The sequence below is a fragment of the Phymastichus coffea genome, unplaced genomic scaffold, assembly GCF_024137745.1.
Source record: "Phymastichus coffea isolate CEN01 unplaced genomic scaffold, Cenicafe_Pcof_1.1 PCOF00093, whole genome shotgun sequence".
In the NCBI taxonomy this organism is placed as follows: domain Eukaryota; kingdom Metazoa; phylum Arthropoda; class Insecta; order Hymenoptera; family Eulophidae; genus Phymastichus; species Phymastichus coffea.
In genome coordinates, this window is record NW_026706904.1 from 925,413 (window position 1) to 947,147 (window position 21,735).

Consider the following 21,735-nt stretch of genomic DNA (forward strand, 5'->3'; position numbering starts at 1 on the left):
CCAATGATTGGCCTTATCGTGAAGAAAAGAACAACGTATATAAACACATGGCCGTGTGCGCATGAAACTGAACTCACTGCTCGACTGTAGTTTTTCCTCGGACTCGGTGCGCGACTCGAGCAGTCTCTGCTCGTGCCGCATCATCAGTAATCTGAAGCTTAGGTAGTCTATCAGGGCGTCGAGGCCTTGATTCTCCTCGTCCAGGAATTCCCTTACCCATCTGAAAGCAAAGTGAGTTGGATATTAGATTGCTATTTTTGCACACGAAACTCAGAGATCATCAGAGATCAATCAGTGGCAGTAAACTCAGAATTGACCAGGTTTTGGCATGGACCAATTAAAATTGACCGGAGAGATATTGCGCGCGCGAGCGTAATTCGGGCCGAAGGGTCAAGGTGTTGTTTTCCTCTCTCGGGTCCAACGAAAGCGAAAAGGAGGCGCGATGCACATTTCCAGACGAGGAAACAAACAAGCGGGTGTTGCGTAAAAGAGAGCGAAGCAAGGCTGGAGCGGGGGATGCTTAATGATACAGTTATGTGGTACTTACTCGATGTGATTTGTGCGCAGGGAAATCTCCAGGTCGCGCAGCACTTGGGTGGACGTCGACTCGCCGACCATCTTTCGCTTCTGTAAGAGCATAATAACGAAACGATACGACTGTGTTATCTGCGATTAGTAACGATTTTTGTCCTCGTTTTTTATAATTCGAGCAAAAAAGCGAAGAAAAACTAATAATAATAAACGAGAAACGTAAAAAGTAAATGAAACGTTGAGGAAGCTGCTTACTCGATGACTTCTCGATGCTTTGGGATCTAGGTAAGTCCGCAGTTTCGCCAGGTAGTGCGATGGTGGATCTTTAGCTTGTACCCTTTCCTGCAAGAACCAGTGAACGTTAGTACGGATCTTTCACGACGTAGCCTTGAATGTACCAACAGTGTTAATTTGACGGCGCCACAGACGCACGTGAAAAATTACGTGCTGGATTCTCGGAAGATATATACCTACACAACGAGGCGAGAGAGAGAGAGAGGCAAGCATGAGAAAAGGGATGCTGCGCACTCTTTTTTTTCTTATTTCGGCATGCATCTCCGGTATAATAGCGCGCGGCTTGCATTACATCCGTCTCGTGTTACCCACATGCTTGCTTCTCTCTCTACATCGCCGACTTTGCCGACGCCCTTTTCCGAAAGAGAGCAAGAGAGCAAGAGAGCGAGAGACCGAGAGAGAGAGAGAGAGAAGCATCATCCTACACCGCGTGAACATCTCAATATTACTACGAGCTCCGAGCTTTATTTGCCCGCTGCATCTCTCGCACAGATGTGTATATCTCTTTCATTCACACTTTCGAGCGCTGCTCGTCTGTGTTTCGCACTGCAGCCGGATCCGCTTCATTGACTTTCAAACAAGTTCCCTGCCGCGTTGAATTTTCTCTAACAATAAATTGACAGCGAAAACAAATCAATTGCAAAAATAATCCGTGCACCATTTGTTTTGAATCGCCGTTACGCGCCATCGGTACTGAAAGCTACGACGCGAGGAACGAGCTCGAAAAATGACCGAATCGCGCCTCGACACTCTGCCCGACTTATATCTACGTATGCGAGGCGAGTCATTCTTCTCGCTCTCTCTCTCTCTCTCTCTCTCTCTCTCTCTCTCTCTCTCTCTCTCTCTCTCTCTCTCTCTCTCTCTCTCTCTCTCTCTCTTTCTCTTTCAGAAGCGATTAACCCGAGAAAGCCACTGCCACCGATGGTAGGTACGCGTTACGCGTGCAGCCCTCGATGATCTCTCTGTCAAGCACCAACTTTCACTTTTCCGGGCGACGAACAAATTAATCGTCGGCTTCGGCGTTCGGTATCGTTGGAAAATAACGTCCGCGCCCGTGGGTTTAGCAATTGTTCGCGGAAGCATTGCGACACCTCCGGTACGTGGATCGTTAGCGAGGACTTTTCGAGGCTATTAATCGATCAACAATGGAGCTGCACACGAAGCTAATTGTTTACCTTGTGCGGAAGAATGCGATTGTTTCGTTTATCGTTAACGATTAGCAACAAACGATTATCCCGATTACGCGTGACGCCGGCTAACTGCTTTTTCCGCGTCAATTAGCGAACTGGCCGTTCGCATTCCCGAGGATCACGCGCGCGTTCGTCGCCTTTGCTCACCGGCGGAAGACAAACGACAGATCGTTCTCTTTCTTACGGCGAGAGACGAAAAAACAAGAAAAAACAAAAAAAAAAGGAACGTTCTGCAAGACGGTCACGGAGAGAGAATGGAAACGGCGATAGGCACCGCGGCGCGACGACGCGATGACGAAAAGGCCGCGCGCGATTGTTTGACGATCGTAACACAATCGACGCGGCGCGCGCGCGGGCGCGTCGGTGTCGAAGAAGGCATGCGCGCACGAGACTCACTTGATCGCATATGATGTCCCATTTCTTCTCGTTGTCGTACTGCTTGAGCAGCTTCGCCTTGTCTGGTGGCAGATCCATCGAGGCCTGAAACACAAAGTGACACATGGAGCGTACAGTCCTCCGCTCAGTTAAGTCGTCGAGTATTAAAGCCACAGTTCGAGAGAGTGAGAGAATGCGCGCCCGCTTTTGCCCGAGTAATAAGAGATATTTGCTTACGTGAGCGCATACTTTTTCTCTCATTATGTGGCCCCAAGCAGATTCGCTCTCTCTCTCTCTCTCTCTCTCTCTCTCTGATTCTGACTCTGCTGACAGGTGCGGCTTAATTCGCACAGGCGACGAAAAAACGAAAATAAACTCGCTGATAAATTTATTAGTGGAATTTATGCGGATAGTTTGAAACTCGTCGATGACTTGACGTCAGCGCGAGCTTATTTTCGATTTTTAAGGTCAATGAAATGAGCGCCTTTCTACTGGAACACTTCATTTCCCACCATTCTCGTCGAGTATACAATATCATTTATATTTTTAGTAATATTTCTCGAATATCGTGGCATAAAATTCTTTGCAATTGCAAAATTGTAATATGAATTTTCCCCCCGTTAATATTTCGCGTAAAAAAGCAGCTTTCGTGTCGCACAAAGGGCGTCAAAGAACCGACCATAAGAGCAATGTAAAACCTAAAACGCCACAGCATCGCACTCGGACAAGTGCGTCAAAGTCTCTTCCATATCTTCATGCCATAAAAAGAGGAAAAAGCTTCTCTCACGCTCGTGGCGACGTTACACAAGCTAAAAAGACGGGGCGCGCGCACACAAGCACACGGGGACTTTCGTATCGGCCTTTGCGGAGGCCTGCTGCCATCTTAAGTATATATTCCGTCGGTCGAATGGCCTTTTTCAATTGGCATTGTCTCTTATACGGCTAATTTCCAAATGAATGACGGCCTTGGCAGCAAACTCTTCTGATCATCATTCTCGTGGTCGTCTCGAAGCGAGCGAGTCTGATTGGACGGTGAAGCCTTTTACGCTCGCGACCTTAACTCACTTCTCTATTAGAGATGTATATTCCGCGATCCTTCGCTTCGTAACGACGCTGCTGCACACGACGAATTGTCATGCGACTGCTAATTGGCAATTGTGCGGCTGATAAAAGCCGTTCGTTACTCGCCACGCACGCGCGCCCATGTAAATTGTTCCGTCTCTCTCCCGGGAGAGACGCAATTTTCATTTGCGCTCACGACCCGACTATTGGCTTTTCGAGAGATCGCTCGAGCGCACGCATCCGCGATTGCCGTGCGAAGCTGCGCGGCCTTTGCGTAAAACCAACCCCGTCGCGCGCAGCAATACGCAGGAACAGCGCGAAATCTCGACCGGCAACCGCGGCAACGGATGCGGAAGTGCGCCGCGACATCGCTCGGCGGAGAGATTGTTAGACGTCGCGCGCGAGTTTTACGTTGCGCCGGGTGGCCGAGCTGTACACTTCGAGGAAGCGCGCGGTGAGATGGCGTTGGATTGACTTTCGGACCGAGCATCCGTTAATTTATCGCCGTTTCGAGCGCGCAAAGCTGAGAGCATTCGTGGCACATCGAATCCGAGGCTGTGCGCGCGCGGCGCGTTTTTCCCGCTCGTCCCGTCGGAGATCGCGAACCGATTGTTTAGTCACGCTCGACAGCTGCGAGTGCTTCATCGCCGTCGTTGCTGATAAGACGTCTGTACGTGCAGCTACGCATCTCGCGAAAGAGAGAGAGAGAGAGAGAGAGGGTTTCCGCCAGCGTTATCTCTCATTCATTTTTATCATCTCGCGCTTCTGTTTTGATCTCGACGCGTAACACGAGCATCTAGTTCCAGTATTGGTGCATCAACGCGTCAGAGCTCGTCCCGACACGGCGTTGACTTTCCAGACGATGGCCGCGCCATTAAAAGTTCGGAAGTCGCTATAACTCTGCTTGCTTGCACGTCGACGACGCCGAGGCCGAGAAGGGAGGGGAGCAAAAAATCATTACGTGACTCGGCGTCCGAATCGCCGCGCTTTTGCGCCAAATATTTATATTCCATCCGAAAGCCATTCCGCATATTACGGCATGCTCGCTTGGGCCCATTTTAGGCAATGGCGCAACGCGCGTCGGAGCAAATTCTTTCTATCGATCGCTGCTGCCGCTGCCCAATAAAAACGCGAGGGCCGGCAGTCAAAGCAATCAGCCGCTGTCATATCGACGAATTCCCGATAAAAACCAGTGAAGCAGACCCGAATCCACTTCCTTTCTATTTCGCTAGTGGTTGCGCTTTAATGCTCCGATTGCGCTCGCGAGAGAGCGAGTTTCCTCTCGATTTTTCGCGCGCGACGCAACTCAAATTCAGCGGAGATTATTTCGAAATCCCCTTGTCGAGAAAACGAGCAATGCAACTGCTGCAGTGGCAGCTGCGCCAGCTAGTGTTGGCACGCACGTCAAGGAGCGACGTGTAACATCATTTGTAGTCACTTTGATCACTATCCAACCTCGGCACGCGTGGCATTCCAAATGAGCAAGTGTCAACGACTCCTTGCGTACGGCTTTTTTTTCTTTATTTTTCAACAGCTAAGTTGCTTTATAAATCATCCAAGGGGAGAGAAAAATCAATGAGCGGATGATAATTAAGGCATCCATTAAGGGGATACCGCGAAAAACTCTCTCGACGGGATAAACGCCGAGAGGAAAGCGTAGGAGTGTCGCACACGTTCGAGCTCATAAATCACGAGACTGTCAAAGTTCTCTGGGAACAATGGGGGATGGCTAGGGACACATACAGACACACACGTGTGTGTGCCAGCCCTCCGGAAATCGAATGTCCACTTCACTATTGGTTTCGCATCTTGACGCTTTTAATGGGTTCCTGTATTTTTCGTTCGATTAACCGTAAACGTTAAACATCGCCGAGATAGCTGTTATTAGTTCAATGAGAGCCTATCGATGCCAATCCGATGATCATTCGTGATGCGTGAGCCGAGAACTGCGACGACGACGAGGTGTTGTAACGCAGTTGTTTTTCTCGAAGCATCGGCGCGTTGGTAATCGACATTCCACTCAATCCTGTAATTCAATAAATACGTCAAACTCGATATGGAAATTCATTTTCTCTTTCAAACGAAATATAAAACAAAAACTGAACGCACCGCCGAACAAAGGAATATATTTCGGCTGTGTGTTTACACGGTGCGACTTTATCTCTCGCAACGATGAATTACAAAGAATACTCATTTATACACGACCACACACGCGCGCGTACACACGAACAGCGGAGCAGTCGTCGTCACGACACTTCCTCTCTAGGCTACATTTGCATGACTTCGAAAGCAATCGGACACTGGCCGTGTGAACGATAATTGAGGGTTTTGGAAAAACGTGAGGCTGCATGCATTTCCGTTGCAGGAACAGGACCGCTCTTTCTCCCCGCGTGGGAAACCCGCAGAGGACGGATCTTATTTTTCTCGAAAGCTGGCGAATCACGAGGCTGATGAAGACGCGCAGCTGATTTACATAAGAAAACACTTTCTAACGGCAGCCCAATGCAACTCGGAGAGAAAACTTGGATATTTGTCCGATGGAGTGTTCTGAAAATCAACATTGACCGATGTAGCGAGTTTTTTTTCTTTTCATTGCTCGATGCCGCAATGGTTGATTAGTAGAGTTGCAGTGCTTATATACGAGTGATGATGTGGTAAACGAATAAAAAACATTATTTTCGAAATCGTCGAGGATCATTGTAATTTGACATTGAAGAGAGAACAATGTTCTACCGCGGCTTGAAGATCGGAAAACCATACGGTAATTTAAAAACATACACTCACATTTTCTAGTAAAAAAACAAACTAATAAATAAAAAAGAAGCGGATGTTACCACGTGTAGTATATCTCAGTAATAAAGATTTAGCTCGACGATAAAGCCCGCAGACGCGCGTTCGCTCGTTAGAGCGACGGCTCCAGCCGCAAAAACCGGGAAATCCATCCGTCGCCGCCCGCGAATGCATTTAGCGCGCGAATCTCCGACGCGGGCTTCACGCGCGTTCGCGTAGATGTACAGCGAGCACGCAGCTGCGCACACACGCGGCGGCGGCGGCGGCGGCAGCAGCAGCAGCGGCAGCGTCAAAGGAGAGCCTACGCTCGCGCAACCTCGCGCCCCCGTCGATTACGCCGCCAACTCGGCGCAGCAAGGGCAACAACCAGTCGGGCCGTGCACGCGCACACGCGCAAGGGTTACGCGCGCGAGGCAATCGATAGTACAGCGCGACTCGTGCAAACCTCGTTGTCGGAGCGGTAGGGATGCGATCGTGTCTCTTTTCTCGCGGTGTCGTTCGCCGCGTTCTCGAGAGCCAAACTCGCGCCGCAGAGAAGAATTTCATTTGTTAGCTTCCCCTCTGCGGGGAGGAAGGGAGGGAGGGAGAGAGAGTCGCCACCGCGTCGCATTGCGACATACAGCCTCCGAGCTTTAAAGCCGCGCCGATCGCCGGGACAAAAGCGAACGCGCAAAGTCCGTTAGTTTGTTGGCTTTTTTTTTTTATCCGCAGCGCATTTTCATTTCGCGCATAGATGGCACGTCAATTGATATTCGCCTTCTAAGCATTATTGCAAACAAAATGACGTAACTACGGGTGGCCAAGTAGCATCGAGCGTATATTGCGGAAATGCTTTCACCGCGTATCGCACGAAGTCAGAGATTTTTAAACGGATAACGGCGAAGAAAAAGAGAAAAAGAAGCGGGTTTTACGATGTGAAATTCGTTCGGGAATCTCATCGGGCGAAATTAACTTCGGGCATCAATTTTATTTACACGCGAGAATCCGCTGCGAACGTGGGTGCGCCTTATGTATTGCGTAAATAATTGGCTGTTCCTCTATATGATGTCGTCGTCGGTGAAAGTTTTCAAATTTGTATGTGTATACATATAACCATCGCAAACAGTCAAGTGGCGCTGTGCGTACTCCTCCGTTTTCGCTCGATCAATTTGGATTTTACGACTTAATAAAAACAAAGCATCGCGTTTGTCGATGTATAAATAATCTCGCGTACAGCATGAAGTAACAATATCTTTCCTGGCGCGCAATATCCTCACGTGTTTACCCGCATCTCTCTCTCTCTCTCTCTCTCTTTCCGTAGACCGATTATATCGGACGTTTTTCCCTTGTATTGCGCCGCTTTTTCTCGGTGGCGCCTCGAAGATGAAATAAGACGACGATACCCTAAACGTTATTTCGCTCACTCCCCTTCTTTAAGCAAGAGAGAAAAAAAATGAGAAGAAACCTTGCGAATGAGTAGGTAGAGGTAAATTGACTCGTCGGCTGGATTAATCCGCAAGAGGGAGGGGGGCGGTCCATCGACGTAGATTATGACTGTTCTCGTTAAAGCTTGTGACTTCAATTGCCTCTCATTACTTATATACCTTTGCCGATATAAATCCTTACTTTCGCCCCGCGAAGCCCACACCCAAAGCTGAAGGTTATCGTCGGCGTGCAAACTCAATCGGCGTCCTAGGGACTCCGACCCCGAGCACGTTTCTAATCAACGTCCTTTTTGAAACGCACATTGCCCGTCACTTCGCGAATCGGCAAGGCGGACACTCGTCCAAGCGCAAGCAACCGCCAGAAGAAAGGGCTTCCTTCCGCGGCCGGCCCGCGATTCCGAAACGAGGTTCAAACGCGAGTGGATTCGACGCGGTCGTTCCTCCTCCCCCGTGTCCGGCGCGTAGCCGCGCGCTCGACCACGATTGCCGCCAAGAAGAGAGCGCTCGACGTCAATGATGTAACGACGAAAGGCCGGTTATAAACGTGTCAAGTAGGCGCGCGCCGTCACTGCAGCGTCGATTGGCTAATGCAAAGACGCGTGTCTTCTCCCTGACTCTCCCCCGCCCTCTCCTCGCTCTCCACGCAACGTATCGGAGAGAGCTCGAATTAGACGAGATTGTTCGACGGAAGCTACGGCCCTGAGCACGCGGCTACCATACCCGTACCGCGAGCATCGCCGACTCTCGCCAATCTACCGGTCGTCGCGTTTCGTGCATCTGGCATTCGAACGCGCGACGAGCGAAAGATGAAAAACCAAACGAGGACGACGAGCACAGTGGAGGTACGCGCGCGAAAGACGCCCACGTGATCCCTGCGCAATTCCGAGTCGTCTCTCTTTCTTTCTCGTTCTTCCTCGCAGACACAGCCGCGCAGACGCGCGCGTAGGCATTATCATTCAAGCCCTAAACGGCACTTCCTCGTGCGCGCCGCGAGAGTCGGCAAGAGGGTGGCGGCTCGATGGCGCCTCGAGGCCAACAGCGAGTACTGAACCTGTACCGCAATGGCAGCCGAGCACCAAGTCGAAGGTCGAGCTGCCTGATTAGTCACGCGCCCGTCATAATACAGCGCCTTCACGGCCCGAGGCAATTATGCCTCTCTTTGGCTCTGCTCGCACTCTTCGGCGCCGACCACGGCGTCCAGATGAGATCCGACTCGAATCGGGCTGCGCCGACTCGGAGCTATCACGGCGATTCGCTCGCGATGATGCGGCAACCTGAAACGGCGTACACTTGCCGCGGCCGACGAAGCAGGTGCGCGCGGATAGCTTGCCTATCGGAGTGCCTCGATATCTGTGCCCGAGTCACGGGTATCCGGCGCCAGTCGCGCGCAGCAACGCACCGTCGGAAGCTCCTCTCTGCCACGGGAAAGGGCAATTGCGTTTGTCGTGTCGCTGCGCCAGAAGCATCTCTTTCTGTCCGTGGAAAGCTCGCTCGCCGGGATCAGCGTCGCAGCCCCCCCCCCCCCCCCCCCCCCGCCGCACCTCCAGAGAGGCTCAAAGCCAGCGCTCCCTCCCGATCTCCGATGATTCGCGCATCTATAGTCAGCTCGCTTCGACTGCGCGTCTGGCCACTACGTCGCTGCGTGCAATCAATGCCTCGATTTGCCGCAGCGACGTCCACGGCCGATACGTGTCTCGAGCGCGCGACGAGGCGACGACGGCACAAAGGCGCAGTCAAGTTTGTAGCTTTGACGGATTAATTGCGCGAGGGCATGCCTGCGACAGTCACAGCTCCGGCGACGAAGCTCCATCGGGTCGTGCGCAACGGAGCGTGCCCCACTCGGCAGGAGCGTGTTGTCGAAAGGCGGCCAAATCGTGAATTTCGCGAGGCGCGGACAAGCGGCGTCCGCAAATTCGTTGCAGCGTAGCGCCGGCCTGCCCTTCGGTTAGCTACGCGCTTGCGATTTCGCCGAGCACCGTGTACTACGGCGCGTCCGAGCGAATCCCGGCGCACCCCGCAGACGAACCGGACCGTGGGGCGCGGAGGGGCCGACGACCTCTGCGTGCTTTTCAGGGGATGCTAGCGCCACCCCGTCCAATGATCACTTTTGTAAAGTATACTCGAGATTGGGATTTCGCGGGAGCTGCTGCTGACTGCGCGACTCCAGGATTGACTCTGACATTCTGGTCGGTGGCAGCAAGGGCAATCAAGCGCACGCGGCTGATTCTGATCGATGCTTTGACACTTAATCCAATATATTCTTTGGAATGATAGACGTGACTCTGGGTGTTTATTGACAGCTGAACTTTCACTCGACTCGTCGGTGCGACGGTGCGCGTGTGTCTCGTGTATTTACGCGTTTTCGAATGCTGAAATTTTACGATCGCATCGTTTCCGTCACACGTGTTCCCCGTCGCTCTCGTACGCTTTGATAATATACACACGGTTCTTAGGCATAAAGTTTGACAAACGAACCGAGCAAAGAAAGAAATCACAACCGCCGCCCCAAGAACGAACAGAAATAATAACAATCCGAGCGTTGTTCGAGGAACAATGCGCTAATTATATGAGCATCCACTCGTAATAACAGACGCTGCGGAGAGAACAGATGATGGCAAGATTAAGCCGGAGTGAGAGAAAATAAAGAGGGTTGCGCGAGAGCGAGGGGCGTCGGGCACAATGCACCCAGAGAACGAGGGAATAAGGAAGGAAAGCAAAAGTTTTCGACTACTGGCGCACGACAAATGGCGAAAATGAGCGGACCCGCGCGCACACACAGACGCACACGCACGCGCGTACAGGCGAGATCGCGGGGGCGTGCCATGCTTAATTGATATCTCAACCACTAGCCCCTACTATTTCCATCTCGAAAGCCTACAGCTGCCGACTCGGCGATGTCGTTTTAATTAAGCATCGAAGTGCCCCGCGCGTTATACGACTGCGAATACACGTATCTATGGCTGTGAAAATCTTTACGAGCGACTATAAAAAGCTCTCGTTTGTTCACTTTGCGCGCGAGCAAAGCGAAACTCCACGCGCAGCACGGCGAGAGCGTTTGTCTTTTCCTATCGGGACCAACTATTACGGCATGTTTATCCCACAAAAGCAAAATGACGACGAAACCTATCCTGTACCTTTTACGCAAAAATTCATTTGCATTTTTTTTTTATCACGAAGAACAGTCCCGTTTTTGCGCTTAACAGTATTACTTCCCGTTGGTCAACAACAGCAGTCGATCTTTTTTTTTACCGCATTAGCATACAATGCTGCTACGCACCTTTCGGGAGGAGAACGAGAAGGCAGATTATAATCGATTCATTATCTGCTGCGCGAAGAGAAAGAGAGAGAGAGAGAGAGAGAGAAAGCTGTTTTGTCTTAATCTAACGCTGCCGGAAACGAGAAGTTGGCCGACAGTACTACGGATCGTTGCCAATTGGCTGGGCGTATGATCGGTAGCTTCCGATTATGCAGTTATTGCTGACGAGTTTGCGCCAGAGATCACTGTGCTACTTTCTTTTCAAATATTCACAGCGATCGTTTTCCTTTTACATTACTGGCCTTTGCGGCAATTTAATTTAATGAACAAGCGCCGATGAGTTTCGAGTCGCATCATGGCGATTCTCGGTACTGCGCCTGTACTTTCTGCTCTACAAGCTTGCGAGAGTGATGACTCGTCATAAATATGTATGTGACACGCGCTGGCGGAAGTAACAACTTACCTGCAACAGACAAGAAAATATTGTGGTTAAGTGACGTAACATAAACAAACAGATATTGCATGTTTTAATCCATTTAATCTATACATTGGAAATTTTCATCGGCGATCTCTCGCAAACGAATTCGATTGAAATTGGAAGACCGTGAAGCGAAGTTGATCATAACTAATAGCGAGAAATCGCTTGGCGCAGTTAGAAAAGTGGAATTGGAGAGAGCTTAGCGTTGTCTTGGAGGTTTACCGCAATCGCACGCGCGCATGCACACACGCACACACGTACAGTGCCGACTAATCGTAAATAATCTCAATAACGCACGCCGTGGCGTATAATCATGCGTTTACAATTTTTCTTCTTTCCCCCCAACAAAGTTAACAGTCATGAAACGCATTACGGGCGAGAGGGAATATTACATTTACGACGTGGATCATATTTTTATAATAGGGGATCAACGGCACACGGAGCGCGTCTGGAGGCAATGAGCGGGCACGATTGCGAGTCCGCGTCTGTTTTGCGAAACGCGCGCCTAAAACTTTCTAAATCACGCGCAAGAACAATGTTTAGCTTCGCAGCCAATTAATCTTCATTATTCACTGATGGCGGAGGGGGATCCCACCGGCGCAATAAAAATAGCCACGCGAGCGCGTCCTTGAGCGTCAGCCCCCGGTACGCCGTGCGCCAGAGCGCGGCCTGCACTGCACGTGCAAGCCATTTGGCCACAGGCCATCCCTTTTTGCGCGAGAGCCATCTTCGCGACTTTCCGCAGACGCCGCCTGTTTTTCCTTGCCCGGGCGGGGGCCTCTCTCTCTCTCTCTCCTTCCGGCTCCAGCTGTAAGGCGTGCCACTACCGCGAGCTTGGCGCGGGTGAACGTGCGCGCAGAGCACTCGAGAGAGCCAAATGGACGGCGATGCGTGGCTTTTTTTTGCTCCTCGACGATGAAATCTGCGCGCACGGCAAACTCCATGCAAAAGCTCCATGAATAATGGAGGCGCCGCGCGTGATTCATTCGGGCAGAACGAAGAGGACAAAGTTTTCTCCGCGCATAGTACGTCGCTTTGTTCTTTCCTTTTTTGTTCTCTCTCGAGTGACTCAAAAACTGCCAAGACGCCGTCAACTTGTTTGCCGTGAATATGCACAACGCCGCTCGTATGCGACAACACGGGAAGTGATTTGCATGAAATAAAGTGGTAATCCGTTGTCGAGTCGACGAGAAGAGGAATCAGTGGATTGAGTAGCGCGCGAGCACCGATCGCGAGCGCGGGCAACGCACGAGCGTCGTCGAATGCCAGGGCCCTTCTCGCGGTGTGACGGCTGATCTGTCGGGAGCGGCGCGCAAACCGACACGAGCGCCAGACGTTCAAGGATGAGCAAAACAAGTGCCCGCGCGACGCCAGGGCTCGGATTAGGAAGACCCAAAAGTAGCCTTCGCTCCTCCCTCGCTTTCTCGGCGACACGGGGCTGAAAGTCTAGTCCTAAGCGAGTCCGGCATTTTTGCCGAGACGTTCTCCGATCGATAACTAATCTCCGCGCGAATCAGAAAAAGAAAGAAAAACGGAAACACGAAGCGACTTATATACGCTGACTTTCGCAAAAAGGAAAAGAACGCGCGCCGGCCGCGCAACAACAGCAGCTAGAGTCCGGAGAAGGCCGGTGCCATCATAAAAGCGCCACTTATAACGATCGCCAGGCTTGAATTGGCGTTTAAAAGCCGCGCATACACACGCGCACGCACACAAAGTGTGCGCGGACTTAATGAATGGGCAATCTCTCTCTCTCTCTCTCGCACTCGGAGGACAAAAACGCTTCTCGCGTGGGGATATCGTTTGAATGCCGGCGCGAGCATGTGCACGGAGAAGTTAAAAAAAGAAAGAAAGGAAAAAAAAAAAAAGTAGAATTGGCTTTCGTCGAGCTGCACGCGCGCGGTTGCATCGCTCGTTTTCCCAACGATAACGCGCCGGGGAAAGGCCCCCGAGCGACGTTCTGCGTATAGGGATAACCGCGTGTGGATACACGTCATCGGCAGCTGCGCCACGAACTGCGCACTGATGCTTACGAAGCGCGCAGCTAACGATTTCAGGGAAAAGCGCGCCGCCGAGTCGTGAGATCGTCCTCGGAACCGCGAGCTATATCAGTCGGTGTTTTTTCTCCCCCCCCCCCCTCCCCCCCCCACCAAGCGTATTGCCAGGGATGGTTGGAGAATCCCGCACGCGTCTCGCGCGGGAAAACCGCCGGAGACGCTGCGGAACAATCGAATGGCTTCGACCGTGCACTCGTTTAAAGTCGGCGCGTGGCGTCCCGAAATGCCGACACCGCGAGAGGCCACGAGCAGCGGAGAATTCCAATTTTTGGGAGCCTCTGCAGCCAGGACACGTTTGGTGCGAGGCGCGGGCGCTTCCTTTGAATGAGAGCCACTGCGCCGCGGAGTTTCTCTCCGGCGCGGACTAAATTTAACCGCGCGTATGCGGGCGCGCGCGCGCGCGCGCGCCGATGGGCCACGGTTTAATCTTTAAACCCGGCCGATGGAGATATTTTCGAGGTTGTAGCCCTTGAAAAAGCTTGGCCGACCTCTCGCCACGGAGTTTCGAGGCCCGATGGAATTCGATTCCCAATAGACATTCTCAATGGTTCCGCGCGCGAGCTGATAAATAGCCGCGCGTTTAATATTCATTACACAGGGAGCCTCCGGCGAGTGGCTATTCTCCTGCCCGCGCGCACCATATGATAAACGCCTCTCGCCAGCAGACTTCTTCGTTAATCACTGCCAATCGTTACGCAACCCTTCTTTCGTCGAGTGGGCGTTGCCGCTGCTTATTATATGCCCTCTGATTCTCTCTCTCTCTCTTTCTCTGTGAGCGTCGAATTAATATCCGCAAGGATCTATTAATTTTTTGCTGTTATCCTCGAGTGATACATAAATGAGAAATATAGATGGGGATCGTTTCTTCCTGCCTCCTATCCATCGTTTTTCTTCTTTTCCATCTCGTTGCTCTGCCCCCACCTCCCTTCATTCGAGCTCGTTATCGTATGAATGTTGTCGATTTAATTGCACGTTTCACCGACTTTGATGAATGCTCGTCTCTGTTTAATTTCCTCTCTCGCGTATTGTTCGGCGCCAGATGAAAAATCAGTCGGCTGTTTAGATATTACGAAGGTTACGAAGGAAAAATCAGCCGGAGAAATGTTGACAACCTCTAGATGGGCAAAAAAATGAACGGGGGCCCTTGAAAGGGGAAAAAATGAGCAGCCATCGCGGTGATTCCTCTTTTGAAAAAATAGAGTACTATAGAGGGCCAAGCCCAGCGGTGGTATCGCTATCGCTCGACGCTATATGTCTCTTCCTCATTCCTTCTGCCGAGGGCACGGCCGTATCCGTGTGTGAGGCGCGTGACGAACGTGCGCGCACCGGAAAATCCAGGGACGTTTATTCGGTTGCGCCGCGAGAAAGAGAGGAGAAACATCCGAGAGTTACCGACCGACACGGGCGGTCTCGCGCGCGGAGAGAGATGCTCATTGGCTGCCAAGAGCGTGAGCGCACGCGGGCCTTATTTGAAAACAAAGGGATCAGCCGTGCAATTTATCATCCGCGTGCGGCTGCCCGCGCTTTTTAAGCGAGCGCGCCGATCATCCGTTCCGATAAAAATGCCCGTGGCTCGCTCGATTATTCCGGTGGAACCTTTCGATTTTCGAGAGAGATAGAAAATAAGTAAACAAAAAAAGTTTGGCGAGTTCATAAACGTCAGTCTTCGACGACAAAGCCGTAAATCTACGGTGCTTGAGAAACTTATTAAAAAAAAAGAGTCTGCCATAAAAAGTTAATGTTTACGCTGGACTTTGGAGCTTCTTCTTCTCGGCAGCTATTACACAACTTTCCCATAATATTACTAGCAGCAGCAGTCGCCGCCTCTGGAAACTTTCGCGAGTTCTCGTCAATAATTTTCATCGTACAATTTGGCCGCTTGACAACGAAGAGCAAAAAGCTGTGCTCTTGTCGCCGCATCACCTTTCAACTTTACGATCCATAAGACAAAAGCCATTCTCTCGATCGTTAAGAGAAAAAAAAGCAGAGAAGCGAAGAGCAGCGACATAAACGTCTCGGCGTCGCTCGCTGAGATAAGTGCGTACTGTAGATTATCTCGATTACGCGTGCGCGCGATGCCAAATTACCGAGTGGATGTATGTGCCGGGCGGAGAAAAGAGAGGAAGCTCGCTGAACTTGGATTTCTTGGAGCCGGATTATCGTGAAAACGAGCCGTCGTCGTAGTCGCGTCGACGGAAAAAGAAGCACGCAAATTCACTTCGCTCAAATTGAATGCCGGTAATTCAGCGGCGTCCGCCGGTGTACTCTAATCCAATTGGTATTATTCCTCGGGCAATTTCGAGAGTTCAAGCGGCTCGACGGGCTTCGTCCGATAAATCGGGGACAGCGGACGGATAACGTGGCCTCGCGCAAGACGCAATTAAAGCGATGCGGCGAAAACGACGGCGACTGCTCTCTTGTGATACACGCTCCGCGGTCGCTGACGCGTCGACGCCGCGCGCCGCAAATGAGCAAACAATGCGGCCGCCCATTGCGCGCGCCTTTATTCCTCGCGCCCGGGGGGGTATCGTCGTCTCTTTCTGCGCACACATCGATGCTTCATCCTCTTCGCTTCACCGCCGCGTTCTCTACGAGAACCGACATACCAAAGCGCGAGAGCCGGACAACCGAAATTGCAGCCCGTCGCTGCGAACCTCGCTCCGGACACCGCCGCGTCGTGCGAACGGCAATCACCCAGGGCTTCGGATGAACAACGCTGTCGTGCGCTTGGGAGACAACGTCCGATCTCGATTACGCGACGAACTACTGCCTTTTTCATTGCGCTCGAAAGCTCCGACTCGGTGAAATTGCCGAGTGAGAAAAAAAAAAGAACGAACGCCGAATCGCGGAATTGTCGACGCAAGCCGTGGAAAACGGAAAGCCGCTTTATCGCCCGATATAAAGCTCTCTCCTGTCGAGTAATCAAAAAGCAAGGCGAGAGAACATATAACAAAAGCCGGTAGCGTCGCACTGCGTATACTCTCTTCCGGTGTCGCGCGGCGCGAAAAAAAAAAGCAAAGCCAAACACAATAGTCTATGACGAGGGCGATTCGCGCTGGAGAGAGTCAGTCATCGGTGCACATCGGGCGCTAGAAAAGGATAAACTGCACGCGCTCGCTTTCTACTAGCGACTGACTAGATGCTCACTTGTATAATCGTAATCGATAACGCACGATCGCGCTCCCACATCTGAGTGAATTTGGCGGTGAGGGGGTCGGATGTGTGCCGTGCGCGTGTATCTCGTCGAAGGATGTGCGGGCGCCTTCGCGATCACCTGTCTGCCGTTAATGGCGAGTTTAGTTAATTTGCGGCTAAAATATTGTTGTCTGCGCCAATCCAACATCAAGGTTCGTCGTTCGTAATCTCGCGCGATCGTAGCCGCTAATCGTCGCCGATAACATCGACAGAAGCTCCTCGGGCATGTATCGGCACAAATCAAATTAGCGCTTTCAGCCACTTCCGGAATAGAGTCGCTGCCGTCCGATAATGCCGAGCAAACATAGTAGCGGAGGTGCCAGTCAAACAAAAGACTGGCCGCGAATGGAGGAACAGGAGTACAGAGCCACTCCGCGCGCGCTCTCCGTCTCTCTTTCTCGTGTGTCCTTTCATCTCTCTGTTGGCTTTGGCGCAGTCGTGTATAAGCCGAGACCTTGCCTGCCGCCGCCGCCGCCGCCGCCGCGCGCGTACGAAACGTGCCGACGCTGATTCATGCGCTGGCGATTTTCGTCTCTCGATAACAACAAACTATTATTGCCGCTGCAATTTGCAAGTATCCCTCGAGCGCCGCCTCGCTCTCGTACTTATCAAGATCCCGAGGTTTATATACCAACTTGCCTCCCCGTCTCGCGATTTACAGCCGAAAGCCCGCTTTCGTCGACTTTGCGTGCCGATCGCGTGCATACGCAATGAAATTGGATAACCGCGAGAGAGAGAGAGAGAGAAAGAGAGAAAGAGAGAAAACTGTTGTCGTTCGTTTTAGTCACTGCCGTACTTCGTGACTCACCAAGCTCCTCTGGCGCTCGGTGAGGAAAACCCGTCAATTGCCATCGTCGGCGCGCGTCTCTTTCATTTGAGCGCTCGCGCACGTTTCCGGCGACGATGCCAAGCGAATTTTCACGGCGCTAGCGACACAACGCTGTCGCGGCGCGCAAGAGACAGCGCGATGCCGTTGTCGCACGCCTGGCAAGAACGTGCAATCGGTAGATGGCTGGCGGACGTGTTGCGCGCGGCTCGAAGCATTACACACTTATGCGCTTGGATGCGCACCAGCAGCGACGCACTCTCTTTTCTTACTCCCTTCGCCCCAATCGAGCTGGCTGTCGGCGATGCTCGGGCACCCCTCGAATCTCCTCGCTGTGGCCCACCTCTCCCGAAAAAGATTGGCGAGCACCGAGTTTCTCATTTGGAGGATTGACTTGATGGAAAAAGCCACCTAGTCGTTGCGTCACGCGCAGGAAACGCCTAGGCGGTATAAGTGCGCGTCGTCGCGTGCATTTGCATGCTAAAGGCATCCGATAATTAGTTTTTTTTCTTTTTTTTTGTCGTAGCTTGCAACAGGCTTCTCACATTTTCGTGCATCGGGTACTTCACGGTCCACTTTATTCTCTGTCTGGCGAGGCGAGTCAAACGCTCCGTCGGTATTGATTTTATCGATCGGTGTCTTAGTATAGTAAGAGTCGTCGAAGGCGCTACCCCATTTGAAGCGCTCTATAAGTGACCCACCCGCGCGAGATTAACTCGGCAACGTAGTCAACGGGAAAGGCAAAAATACGAGCCCGTGACGTGCACGCACGATGTAACGACACTCAACCGGACAAAACGCAAGAAGGCTTTTGAAGTTTCCGGCGCGCGAGGAGAGGCAGAAAAGCTATCTATAATCGGACAGACTTGCCGCGCGAAAATTCGAGACGCGCACTCGTATCAAAGGCTCACTCGCTGCTCGCTAAAAGTCGAACAGGAGAAAGTGCATACGCGCGAGAGAGTAAAAAAAGAGGGCTGTTTTGGCTCAAGAGGTTCCTTTGTTTCCCTACGTGCTGCTGCTGTTGCTTCATCCCTCGTGATGAGCTCGCGATTGCTTACGATTACGCACGCCAACGACTGCCGTTGCAAAGATATTTCCCAGCTTTAATTCGACCGATATGTAGTTTCGAGCTCAATCGTCAGAACCCGGCTTTTCATTCATTAAGGCCGCACCAAAAGCGCACTCTTGCGAATCGCGAGAGCTTTCTCTGTCTGTCTCTCTCTCTCTCTCTCTCTTTTTGTTCGATACACGGACAAAACGGATCACGAAGATTGCCAATTAAAAATCGCGGATATGGACTTGGACGTTTGCTCGCTTTCTTTGTTCGTGCGCCTCATTTGCATTGTTAATTGATGATTATTTGCCTTGTTTGACGAGTCGAGCGATTTTTCAGGTCAGTATTACGATCGGCAAACCCGTGAATATTCACTTTTTCCTTTCCGCGTTACCTATTTCTTCGCTGCAATTATATTTTCTTGCTGTTGCGCATTCTATTGCGCATCGCTTCTGTTTTCTTTTTGTTGCTAAGTCCGGACACGAAGCTAAAAAATAGAACAAGGTAAACGTGGATAAACAAAAAATAATATTCGCTGTAACCTCTAACTTGTTTGTCCATAAAAATTCTACTTTGGCGATATCGTTTATCGATTCTATTTGTTACAGCGACGACGTAAAAAAAAAAACTAATGCCCAATGGACGAAAGAAGTAGTGGTGCCGAATTGATATCAGCTGGCGCAGGATACGACGAGGCGTCTGTAACGCGACTACGCTCAGCGAGATCCACACAACTGGGCACAAGGGAGAACGAGAAGAGAAAGAGGAAGCTCGAGCGTACGATGTCGATAGGAATCGAGCTTGAGAGGGGAAGCCGCGACAGCGACAGCCGGATTTTCCGATTGGATACGGCGATAGGCAAATTGTGCGCACCACCCAATTGGATTATAATCGGCGCTCCAGCATCGGAGGTTAATTGATACGCTCTCGCGCTTCTCTTACTCGGCTGTCTATGCGTCAATGATACCAAGTGAATAATTGCGACGAATGTGCGACTTTGCCGACCTTGTTTCAAGGAGTGAAAATTATTCTTTCTTTTTTTTTGTTCCGCAATTGCATCGTGTATAATTTTGAAAGATGTACCTAGAAAGCCTTTTGTTGCGAAGCATCTTCGTGTAAACAAAGGGTAATCGAAATTTTTTTTATACATTCCCATGTCATTCCGAAAAGATGAAATGTCACCCTTTCAAAACGTCGTGTCACGTTGAAAGGTTTATACTTTTTTGTCCCCGCACGCTCATAGATCTAAAAATAGAATCGTTCTCAGAAATAAAAGTGTTTTCCGAAGTCGTACTCGCGCATATCAAAGTCCCGCGATATTTTGAGAGTCGTAACTAAAATTCCATGTACGTTGCCGATAGTAAAAGTTAAGTTGGAAACACAATTCTTTATCGATTGCTTTCGACTGTCTTTCTTTTTTTTCCAGGCAACAGCGGCAATTATCCTTGTGACTGAACGTTCCACGCGTAGTATACAAGCTGGCATATATTATATTTAAATGTATATAGATGTATAAATCATTGACTAGATAGCCGAACGCCTAAGCTTGCGCGTCGCCCGAGTATCCGATGACAATTACACGTTGTTGAATGAAATTTTCAAGCATGCGTCATTCGCATGCACGTGGACGTGCCAATTAAACAAATGAGATATTAGAACATCGCGCAATTAATCTTGCGCACCGAGAGCATACACACGAGCTCGTGGCTAATCGGCGACACTTTCACACGGCGCCATAGAAACGTCGCTGACCTCTCTCCGTCTGTACTGGCTCTCTTTCACATCGCGTGCGGCCACGAGAGCCAGCGCCAAAACTTTGTTGGTTAAAACTTTGGCGAGCTTTTGAACGACTCCAACCACATGAACGTTTACTGATTCTTCAATTATATGAAAAAAGAGAATGGTATTTTCGCGAAAATTGATCTCACGCTATAAACTTACATACATTATGCGTTTTTTTTTGCAAGAAAATAATTTAGATAAGATATGCGTTGTTGGCAGTGGAGGTCAGCTACGTATACAACACAAACTTAGCAATTACAAATATTAGGTCACGCGATACCCATTTTCACCATGCATATAAGCTAAGGGAGAGTATATGAACCGATGAAATTTCTATTTCTTACTTGATAATTGTTCCGTTTGAAACTTTTTATTCTTTCTTTTTGCAGGAAAAACGTTTAAAATGCTCGTAAAAATGCACTCGAACAGTAATTTATCTCACGATCAGCGCATTGCTTCGCATTCGCATAGCTACACACGTGCATGAGTATTCGTAGAATTTCATTAACATTTTTCCAACATACAATCTAGATTTCGCTTTTCCACGAATAACTCGTCGATCTAGCATGTCAATGCAGCGGGCGGCATTGTAAATCAAAGCGTCGCGTGAAAATTGCGGTTGTCCTCGATTTCGATTTTACTACGTACTAAGCCGAGAGGAGGAGAGAGAGAGAGAGAAAGAATTGCGCGTGTCGTAGCAGCTCGACTCTAATAATTCGAGAGCTCATTAGCCGATTTAATGCTGTGGTAAAAGTGTCGAGGTTGTGTAAGACAGAGCCTCTGATGTAAACTACCGCCACACCGACTATGCGAAGAAATTGTAGTGTTATATGAATTATATAAATACGTATATGCGCGTGTGTAGTTTAATAACCAGCTCAGCTTGTGTATATCTTGCTATATATTACGAAATATACAAATAATGGAAGCTGAATTGAATTGGAATGTGAGCTCGCGACTTTCTCGAGTAATGATGTTGATTCGTGGAAAATTCGCACGACGCGAGACTTTCGTCAAATTACCATTGTTACGCGCACGTTTCATTTTTAGAATCAAACGTCGATGCCTTTTTGTACACTCGCGCGACATCAATCAGGACTCTGTTTTCTACTATTATTAGACGCTCACTCACTCTCTCACTCCGACTTTGCACCAAGGACAGCACAAAAAAATATCCGCTTTTGTACAATGACAAATATTTTCCTGGTAAAAACAACAGCTAAACTCATTGTGTTTACAATTTTGGAGAGACGTTAACGAGATTGCATCACAGCGCGCGAGATGCGCTATTAATAAACCATATAACTCGGAGAAGCTCACGGAATGATTCATTGCTCGTCAATGCTGTAATTGAATTTTTAATCAAAACTTTTTAAGGACTAGCACACATACGTATCTAGCATTTGACTCATCACTTATTC

The 21,735-nt window shown here is 50.2% G+C and overlaps 1 protein-coding gene across 3 annotated transcripts in view; it reads right to left on the reverse strand.

Annotated features, from left to right (window-relative positions):
• LOC131669454 (formin-like protein) overlaps positions 1–21,735 on the reverse strand; it is a 32,768-nt gene that overhangs the window by 6,867 nt on the left and 4,166 nt on the right. For 2 of the 3 annotated variants that reach the window (XM_058944326.1, XM_058944328.1), the window contains exons 2-5: positions 2,412–2,495; positions 787–873; positions 548–657; positions 78–220 (exon numbers count right to left, since the gene is read on the reverse strand). In XM_058944326.1, coding sequence (XP_058800309.1) covers positions 78–220; positions 548–657; positions 787–873; positions 2,412–2,495 — 424 coding nt within the window. The remainder of the gene's footprint in view (positions 1–77; positions 221–547; positions 658–786; positions 874–2,411; positions 2,496–21,735) is intronic. The other variant, XM_058944327.1, reaches the window with a different exon arrangement.